Source organism: Grampus griseus (assembly GCF_964374135.1).
Source record: "Grampus griseus genome assembly, chromosome: 19".
NCBI lineage: Eukaryota > Metazoa > Chordata > Mammalia > Artiodactyla > Delphinidae > Grampus > Grampus griseus.
Genome location: NC_139013.1, coordinates 17,366,563 through 17,380,183, shown reverse-complemented (window position 1 = coordinate 17,380,183; position 13,621 = coordinate 17,366,563). Strand labels below are relative to the sequence as shown.

At 42.8% G+C, this 13,621-nt stretch overlaps 1 protein-coding gene across 2 annotated transcripts; it reads left to right on the top strand.

Moving 5' to 3' along the window:
• Positions 1-2,816: 2,816 nt before the first annotated feature.
• On the top strand, positions 2,817-12,471 carry CEBPG (CCAAT enhancer binding protein gamma). Of its 2 annotated transcripts, none has more exons than XM_082677152.1 (2): positions 2,817-2,965; positions 8,943-12,471. In XM_082677152.1, exon 2 carries the CDS (start codon positions 9,032-9,034, stop codon positions 9,479-9,481), a length of 450 nt encoding a protein of 149 aa, XP_082533278.1. In that variant the 5' UTR covers positions 2,817-2,965; positions 8,943-9,031; the 3' UTR covers positions 9,482-12,471. The 2 variants fall into 2 exon arrangements, with proteins under 2 accessions (XP_082533278.1, XP_082533279.1); XM_082677153.1 differs by lacking the exon at positions 2,817-2,965 and adding an exon at positions 3,637-3,736.
• Positions 12,472-13,621: the final 1,150 nt, after the last annotated feature.

Below are 13,621 nucleotides of genomic sequence, written 5' to 3'. Positions count from 1 at the left end.
AATTCTCAAAATGCTATATAGCTATAGTCCAGATCTGTCAAAGGTGGTAAATTTGGTATATTAATTTTTCAGAAATTTTCCAAATACACATTTATGATACTTAAGTATTATCCTAAGTACTTAAGACACATTTAAGATAAATACTTAAGTATGCATAGTAAACGTCTATTGATCTGGCTTTCAAACAGTAAGAGATTTCAAATTACTAAACTTTTTCTCCACTCTGCGGAAAGAAGTGAAATGATAAGATGTGGTAACTAAGGGGATTATTCTAAAAACGACTTTTGAGATACCCTAACGAGTCAACATCACCTTCAATATTGTGAAGATTTCAGTGCCTGAATCATCAAAGCAATATTAAGCACAGCACGACTTTGTTTTGAAGTGTATTTTAGTCTATTACAATTCTATGGATATAATTTGTTTATAATTCATGAATGAGCATCATGGTAATCACAGCTAATACTTTTGAGCTCCTGCCATGTATCAGTAGGGCAGTGTTCTAGAGCACTTTTATCAACTCCTTAATCCTCACAACAATTCTATTGGATAGACACTGTTCTGCCCATTTGCAGAAGACAGAGAGGTTAAGTAATTTGCCTGAGGTCACACACCAGTAAGAGGTGAAGCTGTGAACAGAACAGCCTGACCCTAGAGTCCATACCTGTTAGGTAACTAAGTAGTTAACTGTAGTAGCTCTCGGGTAACTAGCCTATTCAATTAGCAGGAGATCCTACTTCTCAAGTCCTTTGGAGGGGATTTTAATGTACTACTTCTTTACAAATTCTTTGGATTTGCAGACTACGTATCAGGTATCAGTGAGGCAGAGATCCATGCAGGAAATTTTTCTTTGATTATAGTGACTTGCGTCCCTGTGACTTGCAAGACACAACATGGTGGATCTCCTCAAACTAGAGACAGCTCCACCAGGCTCTCTTCATTTCCTTATGGTGAGAGCAAGTCTTTCAGAGGATTCCCATCTCTCTTAGGGTAAGAATCTGAACTCTTCTCAGGCCACAAGTCCCTGTCCATCTCATCAGTCTCCTCCGGGGCACTGTGCTTCAGCCAAAGAAAGGTGTTTCTCCCATCTCAAGACCTTTAGATAAGACAGTCCCTCTAACTTGAAGGCACATCCACTTCATCTGCGCCACCTAGGCAAATGCTGCTCATCTTACAGTGTTTCCATAACCCACAGACCAGGTTTGATTCCCTTCTTATAATCTCTCGCAGCATCTTGTACTTCCTTCTTGTAATAGCTGTGCAAATGGTAATTAGAAAATTGTGCGGTTACTGAATGTCTGTCTCCCTGCCTCTAAGTGTAAGCTCCATGTGGACAGGGACTGCTTGTCTTGTTTGTTGCTGATTCCCCACAGCTTAGCATATAGTTGGCACCAAATAAATATTTGTAAACTGAGAAGACAGAATTACCAGCTACCAGCTGAAGAGGAAATAAATACTCTAGTCTCCTTGGCATTGACTAATCCGCTGAGTGTGGAAGAAGGCCTGCCCAGACAGACACAGAGCAGCTTGGCAAAGTGGTTAGCAAACCAGGGGATAAATGAACATCTCTATATGGTTGTGTTTTTTTTTTTCTATATAATTTTTAAAGTGATTAGGACATGGTGAGTGTAAAATTATAATTTTGTGAGCAACAAAATCGAATCCAGTTTTAATAGTGCTAAAATCTTGATCAAAGAAATTTCAACTCAAAACACTAAGGGCCAAAGTGAAAGAAACGTACTGGTTTTGATGATATTGTGTCATTCTACCAAGTCTGCTTCTGTGGTATTCAGTGTTCACGTTTAGTTGCAGCCCTCTTAATTTTTATATCTTTATTTTTTTCGCAAATGTTTTATCACCTCTTTACTGATTCCTCGAAACCGTCTTATACGGAGAGGTGATGCCATGGCCTGGGTGATGAAGAAACCTTTCCTCTTTCAAAGAGTCCAGTTTTTAGACGATAAGAATTGCTAAAAAGGAAGCAATCAAACCTGTCTGCCTCCACCCAGCGCGCTGCTTCCCAGTTGTAATACGCTTTCAGATCCTCCTGTGAATCGTCTTAGATAAATAAGGCTGGTTTGCCATCCATTTTTTTTTGAGTTCACGTCTCTCAATCTGTTCACCTGGAGGATAGCACAAGGGAATTGATCGTGTAAATTCATTTCTCCGTAACCACAGTCAGCACCAGTGACATCAACACTAATCCTACGCTGGGAAAATTTTGCACCCTTCGTCTTTCAACAAGTTTGCAGCTGCCTTCAAGAGCCGTGAGGTCCAGGACTTCTCTCCAGGCTCCCTCCGAGGGGCGCGGGCCGTCGGCAGTGAAGCGACCGTCGGGCGCCCCGCGTCCCGGGAGGCGAGTCTGGTGGGCCGTTCCGGGAAAATGTCCCCGGCAGCGACTCTGAGGCGGGGCTCCCCGAGGTCTTGGTGAAACCAAAACAGAAATCGATGGTTCAAAACATCACCTCAGCAAATTGTGTTTTCCAAAGACAGGTGTTGCCTTCACGAGGCTACGGTTCTCCAATGCCTCCAACTTTCACAGAACCTTTCTCGCAGCGGGTCGCCTACCGCTGGGGTGCCGCCCCGCGCAATAGGCCGGGGAACCCCAGTCCGTCGCTCCCGCCTCGCCCGCCCCACCGCTCAGTGGGCTACGCCTCCGCCACGTGCCCGCCTCCCGCGGCCAGACCGCCTGCGATTGGCTGGCGGCGCTGTCCGTCGCGGAGGGAGGGCGCGTCCCCCGCAAGCCGGCGCTCCCATTGGTTATGGCGGCGGCGGGCGCGGCCGGGCGCGCGGCCGCGGCGAGGAGGGGAACCCGGTGGCGCTGGCGGCGGCAGCGGAACGGGCGGAGGCTGCCGGTTTCGTAACCGTCGCTCTGACTCGCGGGCCGCGAGGCCTGGGTCGGGCCGCGCCGTGCGGGGCCGCTGGGAGTGGAGGCCTCTTGGGGGCGGGCGGGTTGGAGGCGCAGGTAAGGAGGCTGCGGGCGGGCTGAGGGAGGAGGAGGAGGCCGCGGCGCCGCCGGCCGCTCGCGTGGGCGCGGCCCCGGCCCGAGGAGACCCGGCCCGGCCCTGGGCGGCCGGCTTGCCGGGAAGGCCCCGGGCCGCGGCCCCGCGCGGCGTGTGATGCAACCTGCCGGCAACACCCGGCGGGGCCGCTGATCTCATCCTTGGCTCCGGCCCAGCGCCGCGGCGCCACCCGCAGAGCCCCGCGCTCCCCCAGCGCCCTTGCTGCCGGCCCGGGACGGGATGCGAGCCGGGCCGTGCCCCCTCCAGAACCCGGCCCTCTGTTTGTGCAACGTGCAGTGTGACCAGCCAGGCTCGTATTGGCCTCTGGGGATAAAGGGTGTTCCCAGAATAGCAGAAGGTGGACGGTATCTTTAGTGCCACCTGGGATATTTCCTGCGCCTGCAAAACTGCTCGGTGTCGGGTAATCGAGAATCCTTTTTAGAAGTTAGTCGAGTAGTCAGGGAAGGCGGTAGAGTTTTAAATATGTGACTTTACACAAATAATATTGTGCTTCCTTATGGAGCTGTACTTTGAATATCCTTCAGGTGACTGTTGAACACAGGTTGGATGAACGTGCAGCAACCACGAGTTGACTAGAACAGAAAAGGGCAAAAAAAAGAAGTGCTTCGTTAGTATGCTTGGAGGGAACACAGTAAGGAAAATTGCCAGCAGAGGTGTCTAGATGGAGAGGATGGAAATGCATGTTTGAGGGGAAGGAGAATCTGTTCTTCCAAGTAAGCTCGTGTGTTTTTATTCTTCAGAAGGTTTAATTGCTGGGCTTTCCTCTGGTCTGAAGTTTGTGCTGTCATCTGGCATCTTAAAATGTGTCCGTTTCAGAATGGTTTTAACCTTGGTGGGTTACACAAAAATTGGTAGTTCTCTCTCCCAGTGTACACTCACTCAGTTGAATTCTTATTGGAAGAGATTGTCCTTTAATTCAGATAGGATGTGGGACGCTCAAAGAAACTTTTGAAATAAAATAGTATAAAGGTTTGCTTTACTAAGAAATTCTGCATCTAAAAGCCCTTGACAGTTAAAAGTTAAAATCTGGTCAGCTGTTACAACTTGAGTAGTATTTGGGATAAGCTATTAAAGCTGAAGCACTGTTTTGGAAAAACTTAGTGTAAACAAGGCGAAATAATTACAGGATGCTAGTGAGCTGAAGAATTTTTCAGTTCGAGTCCTGCTTCTGGTGGGCACACTTGGTGGATTCAGTCATTTTAATACCTCCCTGAAAAACATAGGTGGAAGCAAAACTTAATATTTTTTCCCCCAGAATATCCTCTAAATTCTCAAGGTCACATCATGACTGTCAGCAAGGTTGTCTGATCTTGGACAGGTGGTTTCATCCCTTGGGATTTAAACAGCACCTGGTGAGTCCTAGGTAAAGATAAATAGGACCTCATGGGGCTGAGTTTGGTCTTATGGCCTAAGATCGCCTCACGTGATCACAGAAATGGTAAACGCAGGTAGCCACAATTCCAGGTTTATTGTGTATTCTTAGGAGGGGGTGCTTCCATGGGCTCTTATACTGGTAGGTACATTGGTCTCCTGTCTTTTTGGCTTTCCAGACCTATCAGTTAAAAAAGAAAAAAAAGAAAAAAGAATTGAGCATGACTCCTTAATAGATGTATATTTATAAACAATGTGTGTGTATTAGTTTGTGTGTGTTGTTAATGGCACTAAAAGTAGAGTAAAAAGATGACATTAAAAAAAGACAAAAGAGCATACATTTTTTTCTCATACTCCAGTGGACCACTTATGTACTCCCTGAAGGGATGTACCCTCCTTCATGGACCCCTGCTTTGGGTCATGAAACCAGCAGTGGCAGATAAATAGAAATCCTGCTCATTTGGGTGTTTGTTAACTTTGCTTACCTTCACTTCACTTGTAGTACAGAGTTGTCAGACCCTGGCAACATATGTCTAAGAACTTGAGGTTATGGGAAGTATAACTGGGCAAAATGGAAAATAAAGGTTCTCTACTGATATGAAGCAAAGACCAGACAAGAATGATGTTCACTGTATAGGCTGGGGGCTAGAAGTAGCAAATGTTTTAATTTTCCATTAAGAAAGATGAGGAACTTTAGGTGGTGAGACCATAATATCTTAGTAACAGTCTTGATTTAATTATGGTTGTTATAAGAGATTTTAATGCTAGAGAATCTCATTTTTATGTAAGACATTTGTAAAAATAAGTGTTTTGTTTTAGGCTTTTGAGGCTGTATTCAACAGATATTTCTTGAGCACCACCGCTAGATGCTGGGCATATGGTGATAAAGACAGAGTTCTGTCTCTAGTTTAGTCTACAGGGAGGCACACTATCGAGCTGGCATTGACCAAGAAACTGGGGGAACAAATTGGGCAGAAGCACAAAGAAAAGATAATGTGCAGGCAGAGGAGGCTGTGCCCCTGAGAGATGATGTCAGCCTGAGGTAATTCTGTGGCATTGGGATGGAGACGCATAGTAGAGGTGAGGTGTTTTGGGGGGGTGGGGGGTGGGTAGAATTGTCAGATACCAGTGATTTGAACAGATTTGGAATAAGGGACAAACATCTGAATATTTTGGAGTGTAGACCTTCGTTGAGGAAATTGGAGTTAAAAATTTATTTGGGGCGGCAGGGGAGGAATATCTGGTTGTACACATGTGAAGAAAATGACAAGAGGGTTAGGAAAATCCTTGAGAGGTTTATTTTCCCAAGTGAAACTTGAGAAAATTTTCATTTTGTTTTACTCATTTTAACGTTTTGAGTTGTCACTGTGTCATTGATTTGAACGAACATTACTTGAATTAAGGAATTTGAATTTAAAAAATGTTACCCACTCAGTCCACCTTTCTTAAGGTCCATGGTTGATTTGTAGCAGTGGCTGTCAAACTTCAGTGTCATCAGAATCACTTGGAGGTCCTGTTAAAACAAGATCGCCCAGCCCTATTCCTAGAGCTCCTGATTCCTAGGTCTGGGGCAGCCCGAGAATTTGCATTTCTAACAAGGTGATGCTGCTGCTGCTGCCGCCGGTTCAGGGACCACACTTTGAGAACCACTGCTTTTCAGTTTTTATCCTGCTTCCTGCTTGAATGATTCACAGCAAGGAAACGAGGTGCCACTCTGCTTCCTGGAGACTGAACTTTGGAATAGTATTTGTCCACATAGGAGCCAGACTTTCATTTAGGGTTGAATATCCAGGTTTGAAATAAACTTATTTTCTTTTTGTGCATTGTAGGTGCTCAGTAAATGTTAGTGGAAGAAACAAAAGCACAGATAACTGTGTAAACTAAAATATGTAACTTATAGAGGCAGCTGTTTTGCTCAGTGTAAAAAACAAAATTGATAATATGTTTGGCGTTAAGTCTTAGACCACTTAGCTCTGACCCCTTCCTTAGTGGATAGCTCTTCACTTTAAGAGCTACTTTATTGGCTTGTCTTCGGTTGGAGAACTTAAAAAACAAAAAACAATTGGAGTTCTTTTCATTATCTCCAAGTTTCCTTTTCTTACATTTTTACCAGTTTGATGATTACTCTTTGTTTTACAAGCCGAAGGACTCATTTTCAAAACCTTGCCTACTGTGTTCAGCCTACTACCTTGAGTCAGACGGAGGTAAAAGAGCCCTTCCCTGTTCCGGTATCTTTTTCTTTTTTTTTTTTCTTTTTATTTGCGGTACGCGGGCCTCTCACTGCTGTGGCCTCTCCCGTTGCGGAGCACAGGCTCCGGACGTGCAGGCGCAGCGGCCATGGCTCACAGGCCCAGCCGCTCCGCGGCATGTGGGATCTTCCCGGACCGGGGCATGAACCCGTGTCCCCTGCATCGGCAGGTGGACTCTCAACCATTGCGCCACCAGGGAAGCCCTCCGGTATCTGAGAACAAAAATGAGCATGAACATCACTAAATTTGGAGGCTATAATAAGAGTTTTTGGTGACTGAAGTTCGTGGTATATTGTCAAAGTCAGAAGGCATTTTACCATTTTACGTCCCTCATTTGCAGATGGGGAAATCAAGGCTCACAGAGGGAAGGGATATGTCCAAAGTGAAACAGGGCAAGTCAGAGCCAAGACAAGAACTGACTTGGTTCCTGGTTTGTACTTCTTTGGATCATTGTTACCTCTGAGTTTATTAGAGAGTAGCTTTAAAGACTAAAAACCTAATTGACATATAAAACATAAAAAAGAAGATAAATAAGATGAACATAATCATGATTGTTGAGATATTCCCAGGAGACATGGTAAACAAGTTCATAAAAATTGAGTAAACACTTTTCACTTCATACCAAATAGATAAGCAATGGTATAGACGACCTTTAACACTATTAGTGGTAAGTGTAGCTCAAATTATACTGAACGGCCACTTTTTAACTGGAAGAAAAAATAGGCAACATGATAAATTATCAAGGGAAATGTGAAATATCCATTACTGAAGATAGACTTGGAGTAGATATCCATCATGGTTTTGGAAGGAAGCTTTTGGTGTTTCCTTAGCACTGAAGTGAGAACAGATGACCGGCTAGCTCAGGGCTGCCTGTGTGGCTTGAAAAAACAATGGAAAGTAATGACATATGGCCTTTTTAAAAGCAAAGATTTTTAAAAAGCAGACCAGTAAATGGTGTTTATACAGAAATGCCTAGCTAAAGGTTTGGGTGAAGCTACTGGTGTTTACTAACTGAGCTTTGCTTAAGAACTGTAAGGTGTACTCATTTGAGGCAGTTCATAATTCTGGCTGCAGGTTTTTTTTCCACTGATGCAGTTTTAGCAGTTTTGTGAGAAGAGAACGGGATAGTTTTATGGTTCCTAACACTGCTTTCTCAGTTTCCAAGAGTGCTGTGACTTCTTGGTGGGCACGCTTCACTCAGCTTAGTTTGCCTTGAAGTGGCCTCACGATGATAGGATAGGTCTGCTTTTGACACATCTTGAGGCAGTTGTAGCGAACTGGTTGAATTCATAGTAATCCAAATATGACTAGTTCTGAAAGTGTGACTTCATTTCTACGGGCAGCACTGCCGCAATATTTCAGAATCGGCGTTTCCTCTGTGCTCCTTGAGCAGTGTCAAGTGGGTGCAGGCGCTGCAGCTGCTCTGGCTCTTGGTCCAGCCTGAGTCCCAGTGCTTGCACCTCCTTGGATGCATCATCAGGGCTTTTGTTTCTTTCCTTGTGGTTTTAGGCTGACTGTGTTTAGATGTGTTTACTAATTATGTCGAGAATTTAAAAAACACTGTGAGAAGCATGATGGGATGGGGAAGCAAATTGGGTATCTCAGAGCTCCTAAATCTGTGATCCAAGAAACTAACTTAAAAAAATCTCTGTAAACTACTCTCATTTGAAGTCATTGAAAAAAATAAAAACAAGCAAAAAACACCTTTTCAAAATATCCTGTAAAGATTCTTACGCTCTGGGAGAGAAGTCAAGTCCTTGATGACTCAGTCTCTGCATATTAGAGTAAGGACCATGCGGAGATCGTAGTGCAGTGCTTCCTGATGAGCACTGGAGACTGGGCTGGGCGCTCTGCTCCAGCCTTCTACTTTGACTTGAGCCAACAGTTGAAACTTTTTCCCTCTTTTATTGCAGGGTCTCTCCTATCATAATTGAACTCATTGTGTTTAAACCAAACATAGCACATTTCTCTCTTGCAGATTGCCAAGTGCTATTGGTTCATATGTGCTACCTAATTAGTGGTATTCTTTTGTTTTTCCTCCCATTTTTGATAACAAGCACAGATGGGCAGTACCCTCAGGGGTTCAGGTGGGTTGAATTTGGCCGTATGGTGCGTCTGTATTAACTTACCTCTCTAAATTACGTGACTTAGACTTCTGAAACATTGGAGCAGTTGGCAGTTGTCATAGACTTTTCTCAGCATAATCAATTAATATTGGCCTGCTAGTAGGTACATGCAAGTTTAATGTTATTTTATCTTGTCATTTCAAATATTTTAATGCAGTTTATTTTTTAACTAGGTACATGTGAAGATTTCTTGGCAGATCAAACCATTGATCACCTTGTCTTCATTTCTACTTGTTCTGTGTTGACAAAGGAGCGTGCCCAAATGAGCAAGGTATCACAGCAGAACACTACCCCGGGCGTGAATGGAATAAGTGTCATCCATACTCAGGCTCATGCCAGCGGCTTACAGCAGGTTCCTCAGCTGGTGCCCGCCGGCCCTGGGGGCGGAGGCAAAGCTGTGCCTCCGAGCAAGCAGAGCAAAAAGAGTTTGCCCGTGGATCGCAGCAGTGACGAGTATCGCCAGCGCAGAGAGAGGAACAACATGGCGGTGAAAAAGAGCCGGTTGAAAAGCAAGCAGAAAGCGCAGGATACGCTGCAGAGAGTGAATCAGCTCAAGGAAGAGAATGAACGGTTGGAAGCAAAAATTAAATTGCTGACTAAGGAATTAAGTGTACTGAAAGATTTATTTCTTGAGCATGCACACAACCTCGCAGATAATGTGCAACCCAGTAGCACTGAAAATACGACAGATTCTGATAATGCAGGACAGTAGACCTCACCCCTTTCAAACGTCACAACTTGTGGCTTGAACGTTAAAGGTGTGACTACCTACACTACTCGTATCAGCGGCTGAATCTCCATTATTCAAAGATCCATTGAAGGTTGTTTTCTAGAATCAGCACTGAAGAGTTGATTAGCTAAAAATGTTAGCCATATAATTTGAATATCTGGTTTTAAATGATAAGGATTTTTGTGGGGATAAAAAACAGTTTTAAAGGTATATGGTAAAAAAAAAAAAAAATGCCCTGGAGCTTGATGTTCTTAATAAATCCTGACTTCCCAAGAAATGTTTCTTTTCTAGGTTGACAAAAGGAATGGGGAACTGGCAAGTCATGCAGAAGGGTCTTGGTTTTCATAGATACGGTTAATTGGATGAAAGAAAGTTGAATGCCATCTCTCTTTATCTATGTGTGACTTTTTCCTAAATTATGTATTAAAAATGCTTAGAGCTATAGAAACCAATCACTTTATAATTTGGAGTGATTTTATGTATAGCATAAACCTTGTTTTAGCATAATTAGTACCATTTTCCCCGGCAAGTACAAGTTTTTGAATAGTGATGTCAGGTTAAGTAAAGAAACTCCATTGCATTTTAAAGGCAGTATGCAGCCAACTGGCTTAAAAATATAAATAGCATTTAGGAAGCAAATAGTTTTTTAAAAGTAAAAGCAAAGCATTTGGGATACCTTTGGGTTATTGCATTGGCATTATTTTGTTAAAATTAAAAAAACAACTCAGTGGTTTAGAGAAACTTATGTACCAAAATTTTAGTTTCTGCAGATGCTAGTAAAGTAAGCATTTTTTTTTTTAACATACCATTTGGACAGCCAAGTTAGTAAACAAAACGTCTTAACAGTTTATGGCCACACAAGTTACCCATTAGGATTTTGAATATTAATTTCAGCAGGTAGTTTCTCCTGTGTTCAGATACACTGCAGTGGGGCTGTGGTTTTTAAAAGCAAAAATTTCTTGTGAACCATCACTTGGTATTTGATCTTAAACAACTGATTATTAGAAAAATACATCATCAACTCCATGCCATTTCCCAAAATAATAGTCTAAGAAAACTTGAAAGTGTAAGGTTTAACCTTTAATTTATTTCACTTAAACACATCGTTTTATATTGTTTTTGCGACATTTTCTAGCTAGTGGGCTGTTCTTCCAGACTTTTGTACCACTTTTTATTCATTTGTATGCATTTATGTCCCATAAATTATTTTAGCAAGAAAATACTGATAAAACTCAGGATATTGACATTTTTGTTAAGACTAAAAAGTGGCAGTCACTGAAGATGGAAATCTCTAGGGTCTGGCTTATATAAGTGTTGGTAGTTTTGATTGTCCTTGTTGACTTTTTTTTTTTTTTTTTTAAAGAACAATTCTAGCTCAAATTTGTGTTTTTCTCTTTTTCTGGTTTTTGCTTTTGGGTGACCTAGGCTGGTGACAAGAGACTGAGTCACATCAGATTAAAAAGTTACCAGGTATCTTATTTGAACATGGTCATTTTGGGCCACATTGTTGTTTCCTACTAGGACCTGGGACAGTGTAACCAGGATGTAACTCAAGTTGCACCCTTGGGTTGGTGGAAGAGTGCTGTCTGTGCCCTTCTGGGCGGAAGAAGACATCACAGTGCCCTGCAACTCAGCAAAGCCATTATTAAAGGCCAAGAGTCCCTTCTGCATGTGACAAGAGCCCTGTATTGTTCCATGAGAGTGACTGTCCCAGGACGGTTAACTCCCTATAGATCCAGGAGACAGGATAGGGCTTCCTGTTAGGGTCCAACATTGGTTTACTGTGGTTGGAGTACGGATCTACTTGTAGGTTGATAGATGTTTGAAACAACTAACTAGGAGATACCCACGGAATCCTACTGAATCTTTAATAGCACCTCATTGGAGATGCAGTTAGGTCACTTGAATCTTTAAGCACCTATAAGAGGTGCTACAGACATTTTAAATCTCTCATTTACTAAACAATATCTTTCAGAAATGGTTGTCCCCATGGAATTTATTGTTACCAATTATGTGAATTGACTTAACTCTCTTGGAAAAGAAGCTTTAGGGAAATCATCAGGTATGTACTCAATTATTTCAAATAAGAAAATAAGATTGTACCTTTTGGAAAAATTCAGGCTTTCCTTTTACCTATGCAAATCAAAACTAGCACCAGCAGTCATGCATAGAACAGAAATGTTAACCGTTGTCTTGACTATCTCACTGAAGTGTTTGGGAATGAAAGTTTTTAGTTTGATAGATTTAACAGTATAAAATGGAGGGAAACCAAGTATGGGGAATGGGTAAGTTTGGGAATTGTATATGACTTCTGTAACTTTTGTCCTGTAGGTTACATATGAACCATTAGGATATGATCTGCCTTTGCTGGCAGGTCTAGTGATTTAGGAATTAGGCTTTAGTATAAATTTCTAGCTGCATGTGAGTCTTCCGGGATGGGTGTTTTCTGACAGGTCTTGGCTGCAGGTGGTGCGATCCAACAGTTCTTCCTGCTGTCTGGCCCCTTTTAGTTACTGGGATGTGAGCTCAGTTACTTTGGACATTCTTACCAAGAAGTAGTAAGATTTTAATAAAATATGACCAGATTTTTGAAATTCAGGTCACGAGTGTGAAATTCTCAAATTTACATAAGTAGAAGTATGTACAATTTAATGTTTGGTGTTACAACAAAGGAAATCGTAGCAGCTTTTGATGTTTCTTGATCCCCCTTAGAGGGCTTGAAGCTTTGTACCTGAACAACCCAGTTGAAACACTCAAGAGTGTTTTTGATGCCTTAGAAATAGGAAAAAATTTTTTGTTTGACAAAAGCTAGGAAGGAAGAAAGTCCGTCCTATAGCTGTTAGATCTGCCTCTCAGGAAGAAGTACCTAACTTGTTCTTTTTGTTCCTGGCTTTCCTCAGTTTGTGAGATTACTCTATTTTTTTAAATATAATTTTATTTCTTTCAGTGAATTTGAAATAAAAATAACTTTGGAATAATGACTGTATTTCATTGTGGGTTTCTTTATGTTAGATACCAAGAATGTAGTGCAAATGTTGACCAGCTCTGAGGAGCAGGCAGATGCCCTGCTGCCTTTCTGTTCCCAGCCCAGGGCGGGGGGTGAGGTGGGCATGGGGGCACGCAGAGGCACTGTTGTCCCAAGTCTAGACTTCCCTTAATGATAGGAACCTAGTTTGCTCTGAATTTAGAATGCCTTTCAGTAATATTCTTTGTCCCCTAGTCTAGTGTAGAAATGTATACCAGAATAGAGGAAGCAATAACTCGCATCCTGCTTAGACAGCTGACGTCTCAGAGTGTGGTCTCCACCTACAGAGTGGTAGGAAATAAGTTCTGAGGCTTTGAGGTTGACGGAATGTCAAAGTAAAGCCTTTCCCCTAACGGTACAGTTTATAGTATGTGCGTCGTGCGTCGTCTTCGTTTACACAATGCCATAGGGTGTCTGTCGAAATGAATTCATACATAAGAGTCCGAGAAGCTGATTTGAGTGTTTCAAGGGAAAATGCCATAGATACTTGTCTTCTGTGATCCTTCTGTGACTTTCGTGTCTTGGGAAATAGATTTCTATCTATTGCATCTTGGTGAAAATTGTAGTACGGTAATTATTTCTGTGGGTAATACGTCCCATTTCATTTTTATGAATTAGTTGTAATTTAGAATCCAGGGAACTTTATATCGACGTGATTGTGAGGGTGCTGGCTCTTTTTCAGTAAAAGCACTTTAGACCTACTGCTCTTTGGCTGCCTGTGAGTATCTGAAGAGTTCATATGCGTTTTACACGTACTCAAAGGAGAGCAGCAACCCTGAATATCCTTTGACTGCAACATCCCACTCCTCCCAGAGCTGTAGACCTGAAGGTTGTGCAGGGGTGTCCAGAGAACCGGGCGCGAGGCTGGCACACGTCACACTTTTCTGCAGCCCAGTTACCCGAGTCTTGTTTCCTCTGAAGCAGCTGTTGGAGCCAGGTGCCTTTGTACATCACCACCGTTCAGTTCTGCCTCCTAAATGAATCCTGTGACATTTGCTTCACCTCCCCTTCCCCACCTTGTGCAGAGCCATCACCCTCTTTTGCCTGGCTTCTGTCTTCCTGGACCGTTGCACGCTCTCCAGAACCTTCATGGTTCT